Raw genomic sequence first — 21,394 nt, 5'->3', positions numbered from 1 at the left:
AAAAAAATTGCAGAGCAGATCTCTCAATACTTTTCAAGGCAGGTTGCTAAGTTCCTTTATGTTCCCTTTCAGGATCCAGATGGAATCCAGCGGAAGGAGTCGGCTGCTTCCCCAGCACATGCATGTGTTCGTCCTACAAGGGTGGTATCATCCACCTCTGAAGAGGAAGAAGCATTTACAGAGAAGTTTCTGAAAATTAATTGCAAGTACATCACTAATGGCAAGGTACTTAAACATTCAGGTTTTACTGTTACTGTATGCAATGGAAAAATGAAGTATGTTTAAACTGTTAACATACAGTAAAATTTGTTTACTGATAGGTAGGTGGGTCAGCTCACATACACAGATCCATGTATATAGATCTTTTTATTTTTAATTCTGTTTCCTTTGGATTCCTAAACCACTTGTTTCTCAGGTGTGATATAAGCAGTTAATATACAATTAACCTGTGATCGGCTTCCCCTGTACTCTTAAGTGATTCTCTTGTGTTGAAAGAATGAGGTCTGTTCAAGTATTAGTAGCTCTAGTAAGTAATTCTCTTTACTTACAGTGGAGAATAACATGCCTTTTACTATAAGGAAGTATGTAGTTACATAGCTTCAATTTCATTTTCCTAAAGCCAAATAGTGGGAGCAGAATTGACCTCTGAGTCTGTAAACCAACGCTTCCGTATTGGGTACGGTATGGTATGGTAGAACTCTTGACTATTTTTGAAGCGCTTCTTACAGTTCTCTCTGTCCTTACACACAAACCTCCAAGTTAGTGGCACTTAATTAGCTTCCATTCAGCTCATAGACACACAAGCCTTGCGCAGAGTTTTAGGGACTGAGATCGTGTCCAAAGACTTTAACTAAGAATGCTCTAGGAAAAAAACAAAATGCATTACCTTCCCACTCTACAGAAAAATGGCTGTTATATACTTTAATCATGAAAAGCCATGCTTTCACTCAAGCTGAATGAATGCAAAGAAACTCAAAATACTTCCAGTGCTTTCTCCTTCACCTGAAGTTTAGGCGTGTATATACAATTACTGCTGATGCTGTGTTACTCAACAATAGTTTTGCAGATAAGTTACACTAGTGGTAAACAGATTAATAAGAATCTCTAAAATCGCTCTTTTTATTATTATTACTTCCTGGTGAAAAGAAGTGCAGATATATGTATATCTACACTTCAAGCCTCTTGACACTACATCTATATTGGCAAAAGCTGTGTTGGTAAAAGTTGGTAAGACATGTACTGGAAAGGCTTTGTTTGCTACTTTGTTCTACTTTGCAGTTAATTTGCTTTACTCCTTGCATTTTGCCATTAGGTGACTTTTTTAGGCTGATCCTAGTTAAGTCATTACTTCTCAGTTTTAAGTGCTCTAATACAGAGGAATTGAGAACTGTGAGCCTCTGTTAGAAATTCACTGTACTGGAAAACGATCTGGGTTTAAAATTTGCAGTATGTCTTTTGTGTGCCATGATTCCTCATTGGAATATTAATGGAGAGTGTTCACAGCGTCTGTCTTTGAGTTGCATCTTTACAGCCTGTTTTCCAAGAGCTCAAAGAATTCTGTTTCCAAAGAGCTGCATAAACCACTGCAGTTATCAGTCTATATTTGGGAGGGGAGTATGGAGAGTAATGAATGCTAGCTTGCTCAGACTTGAGTGAGAGATTTATTAAGTATAGCATGTAATTTAGCCATTGTGTCACATGTGGTAGGGATGTCCTCTGGCCTGTGGTCTTATCTTCTCCTTGATACATTTCCTTATGAAGATTTATCACCATCATATGTTTTTTTGAGAAAGCTTAAAAGATTAATCTTCTTTTTCTCACTGTGGAAGTGATTCTGAAGCTTGTTGTTAACTGTTTTATAGGGCTTCAGATGTGATGTCTCATCTGTCACTGTGACTGATGCTCATAAAGTAAAATCTAGTGAAAGCCTCTTTTTCAATGTGTTTAACTTCACATATGCAAAAGCTCTTGCATTAAGACTGTCTTGTTTCTCACTTTTCAAGACTGCTTATTCTGTATGTGTTTGGAGTTGGTTTTAGTCACAGCTGTGACCTCTTGGACAAGCACACAGGAATTCTTTGAGATGCAGTGGCTGGGACCTGGTAGCACTTACTCTGCTAGAGTCATGGCTGTTGTTGGAGGCAGTGTGTTGGGCATAGTTAGACACAGGGTGATGTGAATATGCTGTGTCCTGATCAGGGGTCACCCGCTAACTCACAGTTTAATGTGTATATAGGTGTGCCCTTTCCTGCAGCCACAAGTTTTTCTCAGGTTTTTCATGCTTTGCACTCTTTGCTGAGGCAGCAAGAGATACCTTAAACAGTTTGCCTGATTGTAACTGAAATTAATAGAGGAGCTTTGAGATTCTTTGCTGTTTCTTTCACTTGCTAGTTTAGTTTAATTGTTTTGAAAAGTAGTAGGTAAAGGAAAATTACTAAGGCTTAAAAACCAAACTGGAAAGATGGGCCCAAAAAGCACAAATGCGTTTTTCATGAAGTAAAATGGAGGACACTGACATAGTTCAAAACATATATCAGAAACAAAGAATAAAACTAAATTATCTTTATGATAAAAGCTTCAGAAGTCATGGATTACAGTTTTGTTGATTTGGTTTTTTTCCTACTTTGTGTGTTCAAGAACACAATGGAATTATTTAGAGCTAACTTCTGGTTGAAAAATGTTTGTCAAAAGTCCTCTCAAACCTTCTAACAAGTGTGTTTTACTGAACTGCCTAGCCTTAATGCTTGGGTTCAGCAATATTACAAAGTTTGACTCTAATCCTTCCTTTATAACAATTGTTTGAGTCTTCATCTCAGATGTTGTACAGGATTTAGAGCTCCCACTTCCAGAAGGTTAAGGAATTTTAATGGAAAGAAGTTAAAACTGATTCAGATTTAATCTACTGTCAATATGCACGTTTTTGCTTTATCTGGATTAATATTTTTCTGGACCAGCTTTAAGACTAAAGGAATCTATTTTTAATAACCTAGTGTGTCCACATGGTTTTCAGTTACAAAGTGGCTCAGTGTTTCTCCTCGAGGTTGATAAATCTGCGCTTCACCTGAACAGAAATTCACTGCATGTCTTTAGAATGAGTACTGAATACAGGAAGCTTCATTTCTGCAGTTCTACAAGTACTATTTTGAGGAGTCTTTTAGAGAACCAGAACTTCCTGTAACAAAGTCATGTTGAGCTACTTAGTAGCTATATACAGAGCCTAATTTTTACTTCCCTTTCATTGACAGTGCTTTTGACTACTTTTTTTCCTTGACACCTAGTTGGAAGTATGGTTCAAGAGAAACAATTCACTGATTATTTTGTGGAAGTTGTCTTAAAAAACTGTTTCCCATGGTCACAGAATAGTAGGGGTTGGAATGAATGGACCTCTGGAGATCTAGTCCAACCCTCCTGCTAAAGCAGGTTCACCTTACACATCATCTTTTATCAACAATTGACCTGCTTATAGGGTTTTTTTTTGTTTTTTTTTTTTCTCCTGTCCTTTAATTCTTTTTTTCCTCAGAACTAAAATTTAGGTTAGAGCAAACACTGGCAGCATACTGGAGTCTTGTACGAGTTTGTAGTGTGCATGCCATAGCCCAATCTTTTTGCTTACGCTCATGATCAGATTTACTGATCTGTCACTCTCGAGCTACATTGTTGGTACAAGTAATTTTCCGAAAACATTTTGAAATTGAATTTCTATAAAATAAAGTCAGATGTTTCTAAAATGATGAGCAAATATCTGATTATCATAGAACAGATCTTTGCTAAAGACACAACATGAGAGAGCATGACCACAAAGGAGAATTTGGGCTCTTGTCCTTGTGTTGTTTTGGGTAGGTGAGGGCATAGGAAAGCCTCACTTAGTAAGTAACACCCCATGCTGTTCTTGACTATGAAGAATACATTTAACACTGAAAACATTTTCAGCAGCTCAACCAGGCCAGAGAGGGAGCTTCAGAACTTTCTTCCTGCTCCAAACGCAAGCGACCAAGAAGATAATATAGAGAGGAGGCTTTAGGCTATCAGTCTTAAGTGCTTGTAAGATAGCAGAGTGAGGTCAGGTTATCAAAAGTCACTGTAGAACTGTATGCTGTAGGTTTTTTTTCGTGGCATCACTTAAATGAGTGCATGGTACTAAAATGTCCAAGAGTTCCTCTATGGCTCATACTTCAGAACTATTGTCTGAGAATGTGTGTTGTAGGAATGCTAACATAGAAGTCTGTCTGATCCATGATGGCAAATCAACATAAAAATGCAGTTTCAGGTACTCTGGTTTTAAAAAGGATGTAATTTTTATCTTTACTGATGCAAAACTGGTGTTACCTTTCAATGCCTGAAGCTGCTTCATTTTCCACCTTTTAGGGAAGACTAGCACAGTCCAGTGAGCAGTTCTTGACTAGTAGTTGGCTAGATGCATGTATTCTTCCACTTACATGTTCTGTTCTGATGTTACCCCCCCCTTTTTTTTATCTTCACAGAATCAACAGTACTTGGTTTCTGTGTCTGCTAGAAACTCCCATCTTTTGAGTAATACATGTTCTACAGGTTTTAAGGCAGCTTTACTCTTGCAAACGAGTTAGAAGGTAGTAAAGACAAAAGCCATTTGTCCTACAAAGGAGTCACAGAAATTGTTAGAGAAAGTGGCAGAAACACTGGGATGTCTGGAAAAGACTAATTAAAAAATTATCATCTGGCTGTTACCTGAGCTTTACCTAGCTAACTACCTAGGTTAACTTTTTTTTTTTTACCTAGGTTAACTTTTAGTGATCCTTGGTAGTAGTAATAAAAAATGACAGAAATATTAGTGATGTTAGTGTATTATTAATGTAATTTCTAGCCTTTACATTTGGTCAGCAGTTCTTATCTAGAGAAGTACCCTGAAGTATTCCTATGGTAACTGTGGACCATATCAAAGAACTTGAGCCAGAAATGTTGTGTTAATCTGCCTTCTGTTGTCATTTTGCAAAGTAACAATGAAATGGATCATCTCTTGTTGATGTGCTATGAAGCTGGTGTCTTCAAGATACCTTTATAGTCTTTAAATTGCTTATAATTGTTGCAAGTGGTTGATCAACTTCTTAGTAAAATACACATAAAATCTTGATTGTTCCAAAGGTTTAATTCCCAATTTTTCTGTCAGTGTGATAAATTCTAAGTGGTGTTACACTTTAATTTTTATGCTGAGTATTTGTAAATAGGTAAATGTGTTTACCAGTTGGTGTTGACAACTTCTTGTAAGATGAAGATAAGCAGCTTGTAGGTTTCTAGCTGTGTCTTTGAGGCTGCAGAAGTAAGCTTTAGAGTCTTCTGTGCGTGTGAAGGACAACTGCCTGATGTACAGATTTGTTTCTTTTTTTTCTGCCATCAAACAGGTCATTGTCACACTGTTCTAAGGAAGCTTCCATTTGTAATAGAAGGTCTCTCAAACTTTTCTTATGTAGTCAGTAGTCTTGCACACTTCTTTGGCTGAATGTTTGTCTGCAGAAAAATTACATCTACTGTTCCTCACTGTCTGTATAGTACCTTGTGATGTTTAGATTACATTTCTTTAAACACATTCAAATTTGCTCTGGAAACAGACTTCTGTCCTGGATATGATGACATTTATTTAAAATATTGACTAACCTGACCTGTGGGATTTGGAGGGATAAGTTCGTGTTTTCTGAACTGCTAAAATACAAGCTGAAGCAAGGTAATTGAAATGAGATGATGTGGAAATGGTTCTTCAAACACATTATTCTAATGTTGTGACTCTCTACTGTTCAGATAAGTGATGTAAAATTGACTTATGGAACTTTAAACTTATTTTGCAATAAAACATTCTTTAATCAATTTTTTGACCTGAACTGCCACCTGAAGCAGTCTTTTAACTTGCTTTTGAGAGCACAGATAAAGCATAGGAATTTGTATTTAATAAAGCCAGGGACATTGGCAACTAGGGTGATACATCAGTTTTGACAGCTTACCCCTTGATAGAAAAATGTCATCTCCTTTTATTGCCTCAAAAGCTTTAGTACTTCTGTGTACTTAATTTATCAAGTAAGGTTCATGAAATAGTGAACAAATGAAGACAAAATCTTAGTGTAGAAATGAAGAGTTCTCCAGTGAACTTGATTAGTGATTGCTTCTACTAACTAATACGTAATTTTAGAAGTTGGTGTTGAACATTTAAATCTTTTAGGTAGAGCATTCATACAACCTTACCTGGGGTTGGTTGGTTGGCTGGTTTTTTCCTTCTCTCCAGCCTGACTGTGCTGAAGATACACATGTAACATGTGGGCAGTAAAAGAATAGAATATTTCATTTGGAAGGGATCTGTGATGATCATCTAGTCCAGCTGCCATCAAAGCTATGTCCTTGACTTTTCTGGGTGATATCTGGAGAATATTGATAGAATTCCACTTCCATGTGTGGTCATTAATGAAAGAGCTCAAATGTAGAAATTATGCTGCTTTTTTGGATCATCTACTGAATTAATTACTTCAGTATTTGTTTAAAAGAGAAGCAGTTGTTCTTCTGGGTAGACTCAGTAACTATTGCAGTCATGTTAAATTTATTTTTAGTACTACAGTGGATACAACCAAATGTAGACTTCTATGGACAATCACTCTTAGTATTTCCTTTTTGAAGGTCTAGTTCCATAATACAGTGATGGGAAAGAAATGCCAGTGAGAGTTTTGTTTCAATGTCTTAAACACCTTGGAATTTATATAAACTTTCTGCTGACATCAAAGCATTTAGCACATACTTTGTACTGCTAAAGGCACAGGTAAAACCTGACTAGGCACCAAACAGTTTTAAGTAGAGATGCTTGAGCTGCTATTGAGACTGTTTTCATCCTTCTGGAATAGTGATACTGCTGGTCATTGCTGTAGACAGTTTTTGGTTTGGTTTTTATAACTTTCAGTTTTCTGCTCATTGTATGGCATCTTTATTTTTCTGCTGTTGATGGTCACCAAACATCACAGTGGTGGGAATAAATTTTTGGAACTCAGAAGGATTATAGTTGTATTTCAGGCTGTGCTGGTAATGTTGTCTTAAAACAAAACCGAAAACAAACAATACTCCCCAATGCGCAATGTTTGTAATCACTGGGACCATTTCATCAGTGGGCTGGTTCTTTATTCAATTCCTAATAAGCCTCAACAGCACAAGGAGCAATCTTTTGTGATTCTTGCAGAAAAGTTTTGAATGCCTTTCTAAATTTGTAAAATCTTTAGGGTTCAAGAGCTGTAACTAAGGGTTTACTGTTATCCTGTTGAAGCTAGATTTCCTCCAGTTCATAGTTTTAGTTCAAAATCTGCTGTTCTAACAAACTATTGAGTTTCCTTTGGAAAGTAACTGCTGTTCGTGCTTGCATGTGTTTATAATGCTCAAAAAGCCCCAACATTTCAATGTATTGTAAGTGAACTTGATACCTGTATTGCATAGGAACCCTCCCCCTCATTGTATGAGTATCAGCTTTCTTCAGTTTTTTTCTTATTACATGTTCAAACTCTGCTTGTGTTCTTGTACTGCAGCAGTATTACTGTGATTAAGTCTGTCTGAAGCTGCATCTTGATGCAGCTGCATCTTTAGAAATCCTTAATATTTTTAATCTATTTATTCTATAAATGTATTTTTCCAGTCAGTCAACAGGTCCATTAAGTTAAAATGACCTGTATGTGATACTGCTGTTGCTTTTATGTGAAGAAAGTGAAGATAAATTACAGTGTTTTAAGATCTCTCTCTTTTTGTTCTTTAATTAAATAGCAGAAAGTGAGAAGAGTTAAGAGTCAGGTTTTAAACAATGCTTGAAGTTTCTTGCAAAGCTAGCATTAAATCCTCTGGTTATCTGAGAAGGATGTAGCTTTATCACAGAGAAGCTGCCTAGCATATCCTTTAAGGTTTAAGGGTTTCTCTTTTGTACTCAACCCAGCTATTAAGTAATTGTGAGGAACAAAACTGTTTTCTTTTGGGAAAGTAGGTGGCATTAATTTGCTTCCCCAGAAAAATGGTTATGTTTATAGATGACTGCAAAAGACAAGAAACTGTACAAAATTGTTTAAATATAAATATAAACATGCTTTAAAAACAAATTAGAAAAATCCTTTTTCTTACAAAAAATGGAGAATAAGCTGAAATATGAAGGAAAAAAAATTTACCACTTCTTTTCCCTCTCATTTTAGGGTACGGTCAATGGTGTGCTGCTAGTGACGCCAAATAATATAATGTTTGATCCTCATAAAATGGATCCTCTGGTCCAAGAGAACGGCTGTGAAGAGTATGGCATCATGTGTCCAATGGAAGAAGTGATGTCAGCTGCTCTGTATAAGGAAATTGTGGACAGCAAAATTAAGGATTCATTAACCATGTAAGATAGAATAGTATTTATAAAGCTTTGAGTAAATATGAACTGTAGCCGCATTGCTGACCATACAAAACTAGCAGAGCCATATTTTCTTCTGTTGTTTTTTTTAAGAACAACATCAATGATTGGTTTGCAAAGCCCCTTGATAAAACTTGCTTTATCTTAAGTTCTCACATCCTATATAGTATATAGAATAAATCTTTTCTCCATATATGGATTCTAATTTTCTCAAATAGTCTCTTTTAAAAGTCGGTGTATAGCAAGAGATACCACATCACTTTCTCTGCCGCTTCCCCACTATGAAAACAGTAACAGATGTTTGGTTCTTTAGTCATTTAAAAAATTAGGTACAGAATAGAAAAGTTCAGCTTAAACAGCTCTAAGTGCAAATCTTTATATTTTTACCATTTTCCACTTGCTTTTCAAACTCTTGTTGTTCTGATAAATGATCATAAGACTAATTTTCTGAGATTTGCGTATATGTTTATGGCATTAGGAGTATATATTTTTCGCTTTTTGGCTAGGGCAAGAACTGTAAGTTTGCCTTTGTGTGTAGTTTTGAAGTGAACAGAAGGAATTTGTATTGATGAGCTTTAATCACTATCACTTTAATCATATTTAGCATGGAGGCATTTAAAACAGACTTCAAACAGCATTATAGAAAAGCTTTGTTCCATTCTGTTTCCTGAATTTTGCACTGCCCTCAGAAATAGGATAAATTCTAACGTTAAATCCAAGAAGGATTTAAAAAAAAAAAAAAATCATGCCACCTTTGCCTATCACAGCCCATAAAGAGCAAACGTTTGCAGACTACCCTGACCACCTAACTGCTGGGAAGTGGGTTCCTTTAACCACAGCAGAGTTGTTTATATGTAAGTTAAAGTAAAGCTGTTTGCCTGATGTGTAACTCTTAAAAAATGCAATCATTTTAAGTAAGGTGTAAAGATACTCAGTAACCCTGACAAAAGGCCTTTTACAGTTCTTACAGGTAATATGCTAAGCATGCGTTTCTTGATAATCTTAGATATCTGGACACTCAGGAGAAATAACTTGCCAGTTGCCATTTTTAACTTGAGTTTTAGGAGAGACATGGTAATAAACTGGTATCTTGTCATGGTCTTGTTTGCTGCCTGAAGTCATGTGTTTATTGAAAGAGAAACTAATGTATCTGATGATGGAACTCTTGGGGCTTTTGATGCAGGATTATGCCTTTACCAAAGTTGCTTTCCAAAAGCTGTATTTGCCAAATAGAGTCTTAAAAAGTTGCTTGTAGTTATTACTTCAGTTGGTGTATAATATAGATAATGACATTATGAAAATAAAACTACTCTTTCATCTACCTGTTTGAATCATAATAGTGCAGCTGTAAAACAACCCTTTTCACTAGCATGTTTAGTTTCTTAATGACCCACTTGTTGACTTATAAATATACATTCCACATCCTGTTGATTTTTGTGCTCTTGTAGCACATCCATTTTGGTTTGTTTATAATATAAATGCATATGGAATGAAAACTTTTCTACTAATAAAAGGTCACATGGTACATTCAGAGCTCTGTATGTCCAATATATTTCCTGACAACTTTATAAACGATTACATGGAACACTAACTTCTAGTGTTTTCTTCAGTCCCGGCATTTTTGCTATTAACTTCATCAAAATTTGAGACAAGTTTGTAAATTTTGGGGAAAATAAAATTCAAATTTCTTAAGTCTGTAGCCAGAACTTCCAAGAGCTAGATCTAACAAGACTTGTGTGTCTTAAGGTATTTGAGAATTAAATTGTTTTCTCACTATTTGTTTTTTTTTTCCTAAATATTTCACTGTTATAATTAACCCTGTTCTTTCCATAATTTTGCCAACCATCAAACTGTTTAAAACTTGGAATACTGTTTAAAATTGGAAAATCAATCTGAATACTGAAAATAAGATTATTAATTTAATGGAAATTGATCATAAAACCAATGTATTCTTTGGTTCTTATAACTGAAATTGTGTTGTATGGTTTCTGCATATAAGCCAGGAGAAAACAATACCTGAAAACCTACTGATTTTTTTACGAATCATGAATCTTAGGTTGTGCTTGTCCAAAAGCACCTATTGCCAGCATAATCCTGAAAAGTTAAGAAAACAGCCCAATCTAATAAGTGACAAATCCTAAGCTCATCCACATGATTTGTAAGCAAAATTAATACAATAGCATAGGCGTAATATCAGCTTCATATTTATGCTTGGGTAAGGGGGTGCATATGCATTGCAAACATCCTGAATTTTAGCAGTCTTGGTAATACAAGTAATATGACCTAATTGAATCAAGTTTTATAGAAATGTAGAATGGATTTATTCTTCTTCAAGATGGGAGATTATTCATCTTCAAGATGGAAAAGCTTGAGTCACGTAGATACAGTTGAGCATATTCACAGTCTCCTTGTAGTCCTTGTTTTCTAAAACTTGTAGAACTTCTGGTTAGCTTATTTTGACAGACGGGTTTGAGTAATGTTGTTTCTTTTGGGAAAAATAAGTTATTCTTCTATGCTTGCTTTTTTTATTACACCATTTATGAACATTTGATTCCTGCTCTTTAAATTGTTCAGTTGTACCAAGTAGTTTGGGACTTATTTTACCTAACAGTGGTATCCTAAAGTTAGTACCTGTCTGGTGAAGAGACTAATCACTGTTGGGTGTTGCATTGACTAGATGAGACAATTAAGCTTAGACCAGAGGATTTTTGCCGTACGTTTCTTACCAGTGAGCTGGGTGTCAGCTTTGTAATAGGGTGATAGTGGGACAGGTCTGTACAATTGTACTGGCCTCTTCGGTAGGCAAAGCTTGAAAGATTTTGGAGGATTTCTGCCTTTAGAGTTTGTGGTTGTGTGCAGCTTTTTGTAGGTTTTCTCCTGTTTTTTTTTGTTTTTTTTTTTTTTTTTTTGTTGTTTTATTTTATTTTTACTCTAAAGCATCTCAAAGAATCGTGTTGGTTTAATAGGAGAGCTTCTACTTGGAAAAGTAATGTCCTGAAGTTGGGAAGTCCTATCTATGTCATGCTGGCAAAAGGTCTGCCATAAGCTTACTGTTACAAGAACATATTTTATGCTTGTTTCTTATTACTGGTGCTCTGGGTTAGGTTGTTTTAGTTAGTTTTGTTTCGTGGTTTCTTTTTCAGTTGTTTTTGGGTTTTTTTCCTCCTTAAGAGCACACTTAAATTTTTTTCAGTGCTAAAAAAAACCTAGCAGAGAAAAGAGTATGACAGAAGAGGGGCAGCTGCTATGGTAACATTCTTATTTGCTCAACAGAGACGTGGAACAGCTCTCTGTAAGGGAACCTTGCCATTCCAAGAGAGCTACGAAGAGCAATACAGATGAAACGGATTCCAGGATGCGAGACACAGGCAATGACAGTGCCAGTACTGCCCCGAGGAGCACAGAGGAGTCTCTTTCAGAAGACGTTTTCACAGAGTCAGAACTCTCTCCAATACGTGAGGAACTTGTTTCTTCAGATGAGCTTCGACAAGACAAATCTTCTGGAGCATCATCAGAATCTGTCCAGACAATAAACCAGACAAGCGCTGAATGTTTAACAATCATTTCAAACTCAAATGAAGCTGCCAGTGACTTAAAACGCAGTGCTGAAATGGTTGCAAATGTTAAACAGTTTGGTACCCACAGTTTAGGTTCGGAAGGTGATGAAACATCTATAAAGGGGGAAAAAGAACCTAGTGAAAATACTGCAGGTGTCCTCCAGCAGTCTTTGCAAAGATCACATGGTAGTGAAGAGCATGACAAAGAGGCAGAAGTGGACAATGATCAAGATGCTTCACTGGGAAATGAACCACAAGGAGAGAGTAAGATGGGAGAGGAATGTCCACATCCTGAAGATAGCACAGAATCTCAAAAGAAAGAGACAGCTAGCAAAGGAAGAGTAGTGAGAGAGCGAACGCAAGACTCAGAGACAGAAGTTGAGGAACTCCGCAAACTCTGGAAGACCCACACTATGCAACAAACCAGACAGCAAAGAGAAAACATGCACCAGGATTCACACAAAGAAATTAGTCAGAAAATTGTGAATGTGGGAGATGGGCAATTAGAAGGTGAGTCAGTATTTGTGTTAGCCTTCAGATTTGCGGTGTATCTCCTCCCACCTCATCAGAATTTCCACTGGTTTTCGTTCTGTAGAACACATCTCCCCATATGTTGCTTATATTTCTCATTGGCTTGAAGATATACTTAAGTTATACCTTAAACTAGTAGGGAATATACCGTTCAGGACACTGAAAACATGGGAACTTTTCTTACTGTCATGTTTCTTCACTGAAATGATATTTGTGATATTAAAACACTATCTTTGTAGAGGAGATCTAAATGAGCCTGTAAAATTAGATCTATGATGCATGGGTCACTGTAGAGCTCAAAATTAAAAATATTCCATAGCAGTCTGGTAGCTGTCAAATTTTGATTCCAGTATACATATGTATGAACTAATTTCAGGGAATTAATCTCCTCTTATTTGTAGCATGCATACCTTGTAGTTAAGATTTATAATGTGAACAAGAAACCAGTGGAGGCTTAACATTGCTTGATACTTTCAGAACTTTGTTTCGCTGGCATTATTTCATACTTCCATGCTGACTAGAAAAAGGTTGAGCATACAAAAAGATCTGTTTCTGGGTAAGTAAGAGCTAGACAGTAAGAAACTAATGCTATGCATATGGGGAACAATAAGGCTTATTTCTTGAGTACCTTTACTCCTCTGCAAAGATCAAGTCCTAGGATTATTAGTTTGACATTATCCTGAATCAATTCTTATTAAATAATTATTTAAAAAAAAATTTAAAAAACTTGTGTATTTTCTGAGTAACTGTGAAAGATGTTTGTGTGTATTTGATTTTGCTTTATAAAAAATTCATAGATCACTTTCTGATACCCTACTATATTACTGATGGAGATAAACTAGTTGTTTTAATTGTGCAATATTTTGGGACTTGGAAAGAAAATATAGCTACAATGCCTGTCACAAACTGATAGAGGGACTTGGACAGGCTGGAGAGGTGGACTCAGGTGAGCCTCATGAGGTTCAAGAAGACCAAGTGCAGGGTCTTGTACCTGGGGAGGGGCAAACAAGTTCACCACTACAGGCTGGGAGGGGACATGTTAGAGAGCAGTCCACTGAAGAAAGACTTGGGGGTACCAGTAAATCAGAAGCTGAACAGGAGCCACCAATGTGCAGCAGCAGCCCAGAAGGCCAATCAAATCCTGGACTGCATCAAAAGCAGCGTAGCCAGCAGATGGAGAGAGGTGATCCTGCTGCTCTAATCTGCCCTGGTGAGACCTCACCTGGAGTCCTGTGTCCAGCTCTGGAGCCTCCAGCACAAGAAAGACGTGGAGCTGTTGGAGCGCGTCTAGAGGAGAGCCACAAAAATGATCCGAGGGCTGGAGCAGTCTCCTGTGAGGACAGACTGAGGGAGTTGGGGTTGTTCAGCCTGGAGAAGAGAAGGCTCTAGGAGTACCTTATAGCAGCCTTCCAGTACCTCAGAGGGGCCTACAAGAAAGCAGGGGAGGGACTATTCACAAGGGTTTGTAGTGACAGGACGAGGGGTAAAGGCTTTAGGCTAGAAAAGGGGAGATTTAGGTTAGACATTAGGAAAAAGTTCTTCAGTATGAGGTTAACAGGTTGCCCAGACAGGTGGTGGAGGCCCCATCCCTGGGGACATTCAAGATCAGGCTGGATGAAGCTTTGAGTAGCTTGATCTAGTTGGAGATGTCCCTGCTTATAGCAGGGGGGTTGGACTAGATGACTTTTAGAGGTCCCTTCCAGCCCAGACATTCTATGATTCTACGTGAAGTGCATTTGAAGGTCAAATTGTTCACCTTAATAATTAGAAGTTGAGATCGTACTGAATAGAGAAGTATATTCCCTCAGTTGACAGAAATTCATCCTGCACTTCAGAATCTGAAGGTTTGGGCTTAACTTTCTCCTTTTATTAAGGAAGTAACTTTGAAATTTGGAGCTGATTAATAGTTGCACCATTCTGTGATAAGCTTGGCTTTTATGCGTAAAAATGTTAGAGGTAGTTGCTGATGAAGGCAAGTATCCTTTGCTGCCATTGCTGCTTTTCTTACAATTGAGTATTACTTATAATCCAGTTGTATCAAATGCTTTAGTTTGGTTTTCTAAAAGATTGTATCACTGAGTGAGAGTGAAGGTTTTTCATGCAGGATGATCTGTGCATACACAGAGTATAGCCACATATAATGTGGAAAATGACTTTATACAGTCAGATGGGTGCTGGCTAGAAACCTTCTGCACATGGTGTTACAGCCTCGCTGTTTAGGGGGTAAAATAAGAAAAGTGATTTCAAAAAATCTTTTTTTTTTTAATGCACAGCTTACTTTCTGGAAATTTGTGCAGATGAGTTCAGTCCAGCTTCAGTTAGAATTACTGTATGTTTCTGATTTTTGTATGTTGTACTAGCAGAATGCAAATAAAACAATAAATAATTAATATTTCTCAATCTAAATAGATTTTGTGACACTTCTACTAGCTTTGTCCACAGGAAGATTTAAATAGAGCCAAGGTAAAAGTGTAGATGTATTGCTTAACTCTTGTAGGTCACCAGAGACTAAATATGTGAGATCTGTTAACAGTAGGTCACGAAAGAACACTAGGTCACTAAATTGAAACACTGTCTAGTATCCTGTCTGTTGGACAAAAACTCTGAAGTAGTCATACTATGAGTTTTGTATCATTAAATTACCTAGACAGGTCTTTTTAAATCTCTCTTCTGTGAGAGTTTTGAGCATCTAGGGTTTTGGGAACTACTGTTTGTTGATCTTCACATAGATCAGATGTTTCTGAGTTTGGAATTGATAGTCTATTTGTCCTGAATGTTGAACAAGTGATGCAATGCAAGTTGATCACTATGAGTAGTCTAGAGGAGATAAAAAGGTCTCCCTTGTAATATTTTTCTGTTCTTTTATTCTATTCTATTTTTACAGACAATTACTGTTAAAAACTGTACTGAAATAAAAGCTAGGTGTAGTTGATCATTTGGAGAAATTATACTGGTCTGAAGCTGAAATCTCATTGAAATGAACATCTGAAATGTTGGTTGTTTTTTTTTTTTTGCTTAGTTTGGATTCTTTTGGGGTTTGTTTTTTTTTTTTTTTAATCTTACACTTTACCTTTGACCTTACAGATTTACAAAATACTTCCAAATCATGCATGTCATGACTATTCTATCATTCCATATACTGCAGAAATTTCAGATATTATTCTGAAATATTGCAACTGAAAATTAAAAGGTGCACATTTAAATATTAAGTGGAAAGATAAAATATTTTGTAAATTTATGGTGAAAATCTGATTGAGAAAACTTAAAACAGATGTTTATAGATCAAGAAGGTGGTGTTTTTTGTGCTTAGTCTATCTCTAGTCTGCATAGACACAGAAGGAGAACTTCAGCTGTAAAAAAAACAGTGAGTGTCCTAGGAAATTGGAACTTACCAGTGTGTATGTGTAACACCAGAGGTAGGTCACATCTTCTTATGGTCAGCTATGACAACAAAACTTAAATTTACTTCATCCTTGCTTTAAAAGGTCCCTTGGGGCTGGAGCAGATGCTCTAGGATTTGAGCAATTGATCTAGCAAAGAAACAATTTTTAGAAGGCTTCTTCCTTTACCTTCTCCTGACTTGAAAATCCAGACCTTGAGGATTATCATATAATTCTATTAGTTCAATTAAGTATGCTATTGGAGGGGAAAATCCTATACTGAAACATCCAGTATTCTTCATCCTGAAGTAATGTTCATACTTTTGAAGTGTTCGATATAGCTAACAAATTAAAATTCATCTCAGTCATCTTAGTAGCGCCAGAAGTTTTTTAAAGTAAACGTAACTAATGAACAGCTTTGACATATCTGAATCAGGCTTTAAGTACTTATTTAATGCTGTATCTTTTGCATGTATATGGAATATCTTTTTTAACAGTGGGAGGGATGTCTGATTCATTGTTGACAGATACGCGTTGAGAGTATCATCTGAAATGCTTTTAATCATGAAGGAAAGACTGTCATAGTACAGACTGAGGCTGGAACAAACAAATCTTAGAATTATTCAACTGTGTTGTCCTCAGAAGTTAATTCTACTGATAAAATTTTTGTAACAAAAAAACGTACAGGTAATTACTACCTGTGCTACAGTATCTCCTACTACTCATGCATATATACGTCCTATATACCTCTATTGCCTAATAAAAATTGGCTAATACTTTTCTTAAGCTCTTTTGCGCATTGTGGATAGCTTACTTTTTCTTTACTAACAGGTTCTTCTCTTATGAAAGAAAAACGACGACATCGGTCTAACAAGTTTCTGCGTCTCAGGGTTGGAAAACCCATGAGAAAAACATTTGTTTCACAAGCAAGTGCATCAATGCAACAGTATGCACAGAGGGATAAAAACCATGAGTACTGGTTTGCTGTTCCACAAGAAAGGTAAGGAGGAGGTAGACTGCAAAAATCACACTTCATTAAGTCTTTCAGCCTTAAATTTTTTCCGCACTCTGCAAAATTTTTCAGTGACACTGTAAAGCTATGCTAAAAAGGGTCAAAAGCTGAGGATATTGATGATTGGCTTGTAATTGACACTGGAATACCTCATTACCATTCTGTAGTTTTACTTATCTACTCGAATTACTTACAGGTTTACCTAGTTGTTTCTCATTTTATTGTTTAGGCTTGTGTTTGTAGTAAGTAAACAATGAAAGAAAGATTGAAATTAAGTGGTGCCTGGTGAAGGAAGTAGTTCTGCAACAAAGTTTTATTGTCATTATCTTTGCTTCTCATTATTTGGCAACTTTCTAAAACTTGTCTCTGTTCCTTAAAGTGCTGAGGGCAAGCTGAAGAGTATTTGGCTGCAGTCCTTTTGTCCTATCTTTAAGTTTTCCAGGAAGCAACTTTAAACATATGTATTAGGAAAATATCTGAGTTTGTTGTGGTGATTCAAAGACATGAGATATCAGTGTTCACTCTCTGGTGAAGTCTTGAATTCTTAACAATCTTTACTGCCAGGAAACGGACTTATTTTCAAGTTGAATGTGATTTTTGGGGATAATGGAGATTACTATGGCCTTGTCAGAAGAAGGGGGCTAAAAAAAAACAGGAACAAAAAACTATCAGCTGTCATCTTATATAAATACCTACACACAATGAGAAGTCACTTTTCCATCTTTTCTTTTGAGTTGAATGGCGTTACATGTTCAGTTAGGGCACTACAGTTGATATGGATGAATTAGAGTCCAGAGGAAAGCAGCAAGACTAATTAATGTCTAGAAAGTGTAACATATAAAGAAAATTAGAAGTAAGTGGGATTCTTTAAGATTCTTTAATCTAAAGGAGAAAAGGTGAATTACAAATATAAAATCATTTCATACTTAAAAGTTGGCTGCCACAAGAAAGGTAGTAGTCTTTTTTTTTTTTTTTTTTTTTTTTCCCCTCCTCATATCCACTGTGTTTGGAGGTGTGTAATAGACTGAAATTGCATCAGACTACTCTAACAGGGAGAATTGAATCTATGCCAGCACTTCACTAACCTGCTTATAAATATCACCCCCACAGCCCCTAAGTGGTGGAGATTATGCAATTTCTTGAGTCAAATTTTCACACCGATTCCACTATAGCTAATCCTTTCTGGGCCAAGTGACCTCTTGTCGTTACATTCAGCAGAAATTTTCTGTTCTGTTCATATCATATTTCAATTGAAGACAGATAAATATTTCACATATGTCAAGGATTTCTGAGCCAGCTGATTAAAGTGATTACTGTCTCTGATGCATTTTCTAACAGTACAGAGCAAGTACATATCTTCAGCATAAAGCAGAATTTATCACCTATTTCAGAAGACATTTCTTAGTTTACAGTTGGTATCTGATCTCTTTGGAAATTGCTCCACTTGTGAAGGATTTTTCTTTCTGACTGCATGGACAGTTAGTGATCTGTTCACACATCCAATGTGTGTCCTATGTTTTTGTACACAAAGTCACATGTGGTGGTAGTGGCATGTTTGTTTTCTTTATTCTGTGTTAACCTTGCTGAATGCTGCTCTGCATGCATTGAAATACTTGGTGTCAACCTAGTTGCTTTTGTCACCTAGTGGTAAGAAAGGAAAAAAAAATAGGCATCTGACAAACTTGCATTATTTCAGTGTTCTTAATCTCAGATGAGCCAGTCTGGGAAGCAGTGTCTTAGAGCTCCTTAAACATCAAGTTTTATCACCTTTAAGTGCTGTAATTATACATAATTTTAAGTTCTTAACAAATTTAACATCAAGATTTCTTTTTTTTTCCTATTTTCCTACTTGTAAGACTTAAAATTGATATTTGTGCACTCATTCAGTGCAAAAGGAGTCTGCAGCTTCTTGTCCTGACTTCTGTCGTAGAACTTATCTAGACTTACGCATCAGACATGTTTTTTTCTCACTTGCTGGCAAAGAAAGATTTGGTTTGGGGATTGTGTTTTTTTTTCCTTTCATCAGTATCATCCACAAACCTTAATTTTAACAAGGATGACTTTAAATAACTGACTCTATTCAGAAACTATTATTGCATCCTTTTAGACAGAGGTACATGAAAGTGGTAACTGTGGTCTTAAGACTTCCCTGCTGTGTGTGTCTTGCTGGTTTTCCACTATTCAATTTTGCAGGGCTTTAGTAAAGAGAAGGAGGGGGGAAAAAAGATCATATTGTTCTTTGTTCTAATCTAGTGTGCAGATTCATTGTAGTGTCTCTGAAAAGAGACATAAAGAATATTCAAACTCTTGGTAACTAGAGCCATAAAGCTCTAGCTCTGAAGCTGTCTTTTCCATGATGAAGAGATTCTAATGGATTTGTTGCGTGGCTTTTCTCTAAATGCTCCATCTGTGCATCTACAGGAAATGCTTAAGCAGTACTGACTTCTACTAGAGTTGTAAATAACTTCCTTCTGGGAATTCAGGCGTTTTTCTGTTTCTAAACTGGAGAACCCCATACCCTTTGTGGCAGATAACATAAAAGGAGGTAACTTTGAATCTGGGGACTTGCTGCAATACTGCAGTGAGTCTGTAGTTTGCGATCTGGCTGTATATACACTTTCAGCTTTATTTCCTTGTGGGTCTAATTTTGGTTACATGCCTTGGGAACGTTCAGCTCTTCTTCAGGGATGATGAAAACAGACATGCAGAAGTTTTTAAATTACAATTTTGTAGAAGTTTTTGTGCCACATAGTAAAATAAAATTAAAAAACTTCAGTGTTCTATTTTGGAAGTTACTTTAATTGTAAACAGATGTTTCCAACAGGAAAGAAGGGGCTGAAGGGCTACACTTACGTATGAAAACACAGCTAGCCAGTTGCCATCTTGTTTCCTGTTTTTCCTCCAGTGTCAGCTTCCTATAATTAAAAAGAAAAAAAAATATTAACTAGCTTTTATCAAATGTGTCTATAATATCTAGTAAAGCATGAAATAGTAAGTATTTTCATTTTAACCTGAAATACTTCACAATTATTAGACATGACCCAAAAGATCACAAACTCACCTTTTTTTTCTTTTCTATATCATTGCTTGACTTTTCTAGGACAGACCACTTGTATGTGTTCTTTATCCAGTGGAGTCCAGAGATGTATGCAGAAGATACTGGAGAATCTCTTCGGGAGCCTGGATTTATAGTGGTTAAAAAGAAGGAAGAGCCTGAAGCTAGTGAGGAATCTACTACTGAAGATGCTGCTAAAGAGTGGGAGGTAAGGAAAAACAGTGTCAAAGACATTTTTTATTTTTTTTTTTTATTGTTTAATACTTTCATAGGAATATAGTTAAAATAAGAAGAACAAAGCCATGTGCTTTATTAGTCTGCTTACTGTGATCATGACTGTTTAATTTATGCCATTCTAATGATTTGCTCTAACATCAGTTCAGGGCAACATTTCACAATTACAAGTCATTTTTGTATGGAGCAAATTCTAACTTAGTTGAAAGGAATGTGAGTAAAGCAGAGAAGTTGCAACTTTGATGAAGCAGACTTTGCTTGCAGTCAAGTAACTGAAAACTTTACGGTTTTCTGATATTATCTCTGTGTCTAGACTGTTGAATACTTATTGTTAAGTCTCAAAATAAGGATGGGACAACAAAAAAGGAAAATCAATCTATTAATGACATGGTTTTCCAATAATCATGTAATGAACATGTTATGACTTCTCCATACATTAAGATGCTGTTTCATGGGTTTTAGTAATATACTGTAACTGGAACTATCGCTTTGCTTTTTATAACAAGCACATTTCTCTCATGTGAATCTGTGTCCACTGTGTTTCTATGGACACATCTTTACATGTCTACATGGTTTTGTTTCCTAGTGTGTATACAGTTTAAGCACTTGTATTCTTGTGCATTCAAATGTCAGTCAAAAGTTTGATGATTCTTGTCATATGTATTGTAGAAGTATCCCATCAGCACTGTTTAACTTGAGTCTCGGGACAGCAGTTGCAATCTCTGACTATAAGACTGATTTTTCCTTTTTCTGCCCCCTCCCCCATCCTACCCTACAATGGAGCATCTTGGAATTAAGGAAATTCATACTTGTGTTTTATGTAGACTGTAAAAGAAATTTTAAAAAGCTGCAATAGTACAACTATGGATAATAGTTTTCTTCTCAGCTCCAAAACTTATAGTAGAACTCCAATTTCAAACTTCTCACTTAGCAAAACTACTAGGCTGTGGCTGCAAAACACTCTGCAGCATAATGATTATACATGAGGTATTTTTCTTTAGGCTTTGAGATATTGAAACTAGTATCAAAAGATATTAATCTTTTGAATCTTAGTATTTTCAGCATATATATTGCTGTGTGATTCTTAAAAGCAGTGTATTTTGGTGTTGACTCTTGCTCAAAGCCTTTGAGTATTTGCTGTTTTAACACTTGGCCTTTTGGAACACAGGGATCAGTGGCAAGTGATCAGTATTATGGTTTAAGGCACCATATGTCCCTCTTTCAATGAGTTCTTCAGTACCTTTGCACCTTAAT

At 36.2% G+C, this 21,394-nt stretch overlaps 1 protein-coding gene across 1 annotated transcript in view; it reads left to right on the top strand.

Annotated features, from left to right (window-relative positions):
• Nucleotides 1–20,114, top strand: part of LOC103776989 (oxidation resistance protein 1-like) — a gene marked incomplete at its 3' end in the record, with an annotated part of 38,514 nt that extends 18,400 nt beyond the window's left edge. Inside the window, exons 5-9 of the mRNA XM_008944526.1 lie at nt 73–225; nt 8,172–8,356; nt 11,645–12,438; nt 16,671–16,839; nt 19,952–20,114. Coding sequence (XP_008942774.1) covers nt 73–225; nt 8,172–8,356; nt 11,645–12,438; nt 16,671–16,839; nt 19,952–20,114 — 1,464 coding nt within the window. The remainder of the gene's footprint in view (nt 1–72; nt 226–8,171; nt 8,357–11,644; nt 12,439–16,670; nt 16,840–19,951) is intronic.
• Between the last annotated feature and the right edge of the window lie 1,280 nt (nt 20,115–21,394).

This window comes from Merops nubicus, unplaced genomic scaffold (assembly GCF_000691845.1).
Source record: "Merops nubicus isolate BGI_N331 unplaced genomic scaffold, ASM69184v1 scaffold770, whole genome shotgun sequence".
Taxonomy (NCBI): domain Eukaryota; kingdom Metazoa; phylum Chordata; class Aves; order Coraciiformes; family Meropidae; genus Merops; species Merops nubicus.
Note: the sequence above shows the minus strand (reverse complement) of the source record. Positions and strands in the feature narration are given on the sequence as shown.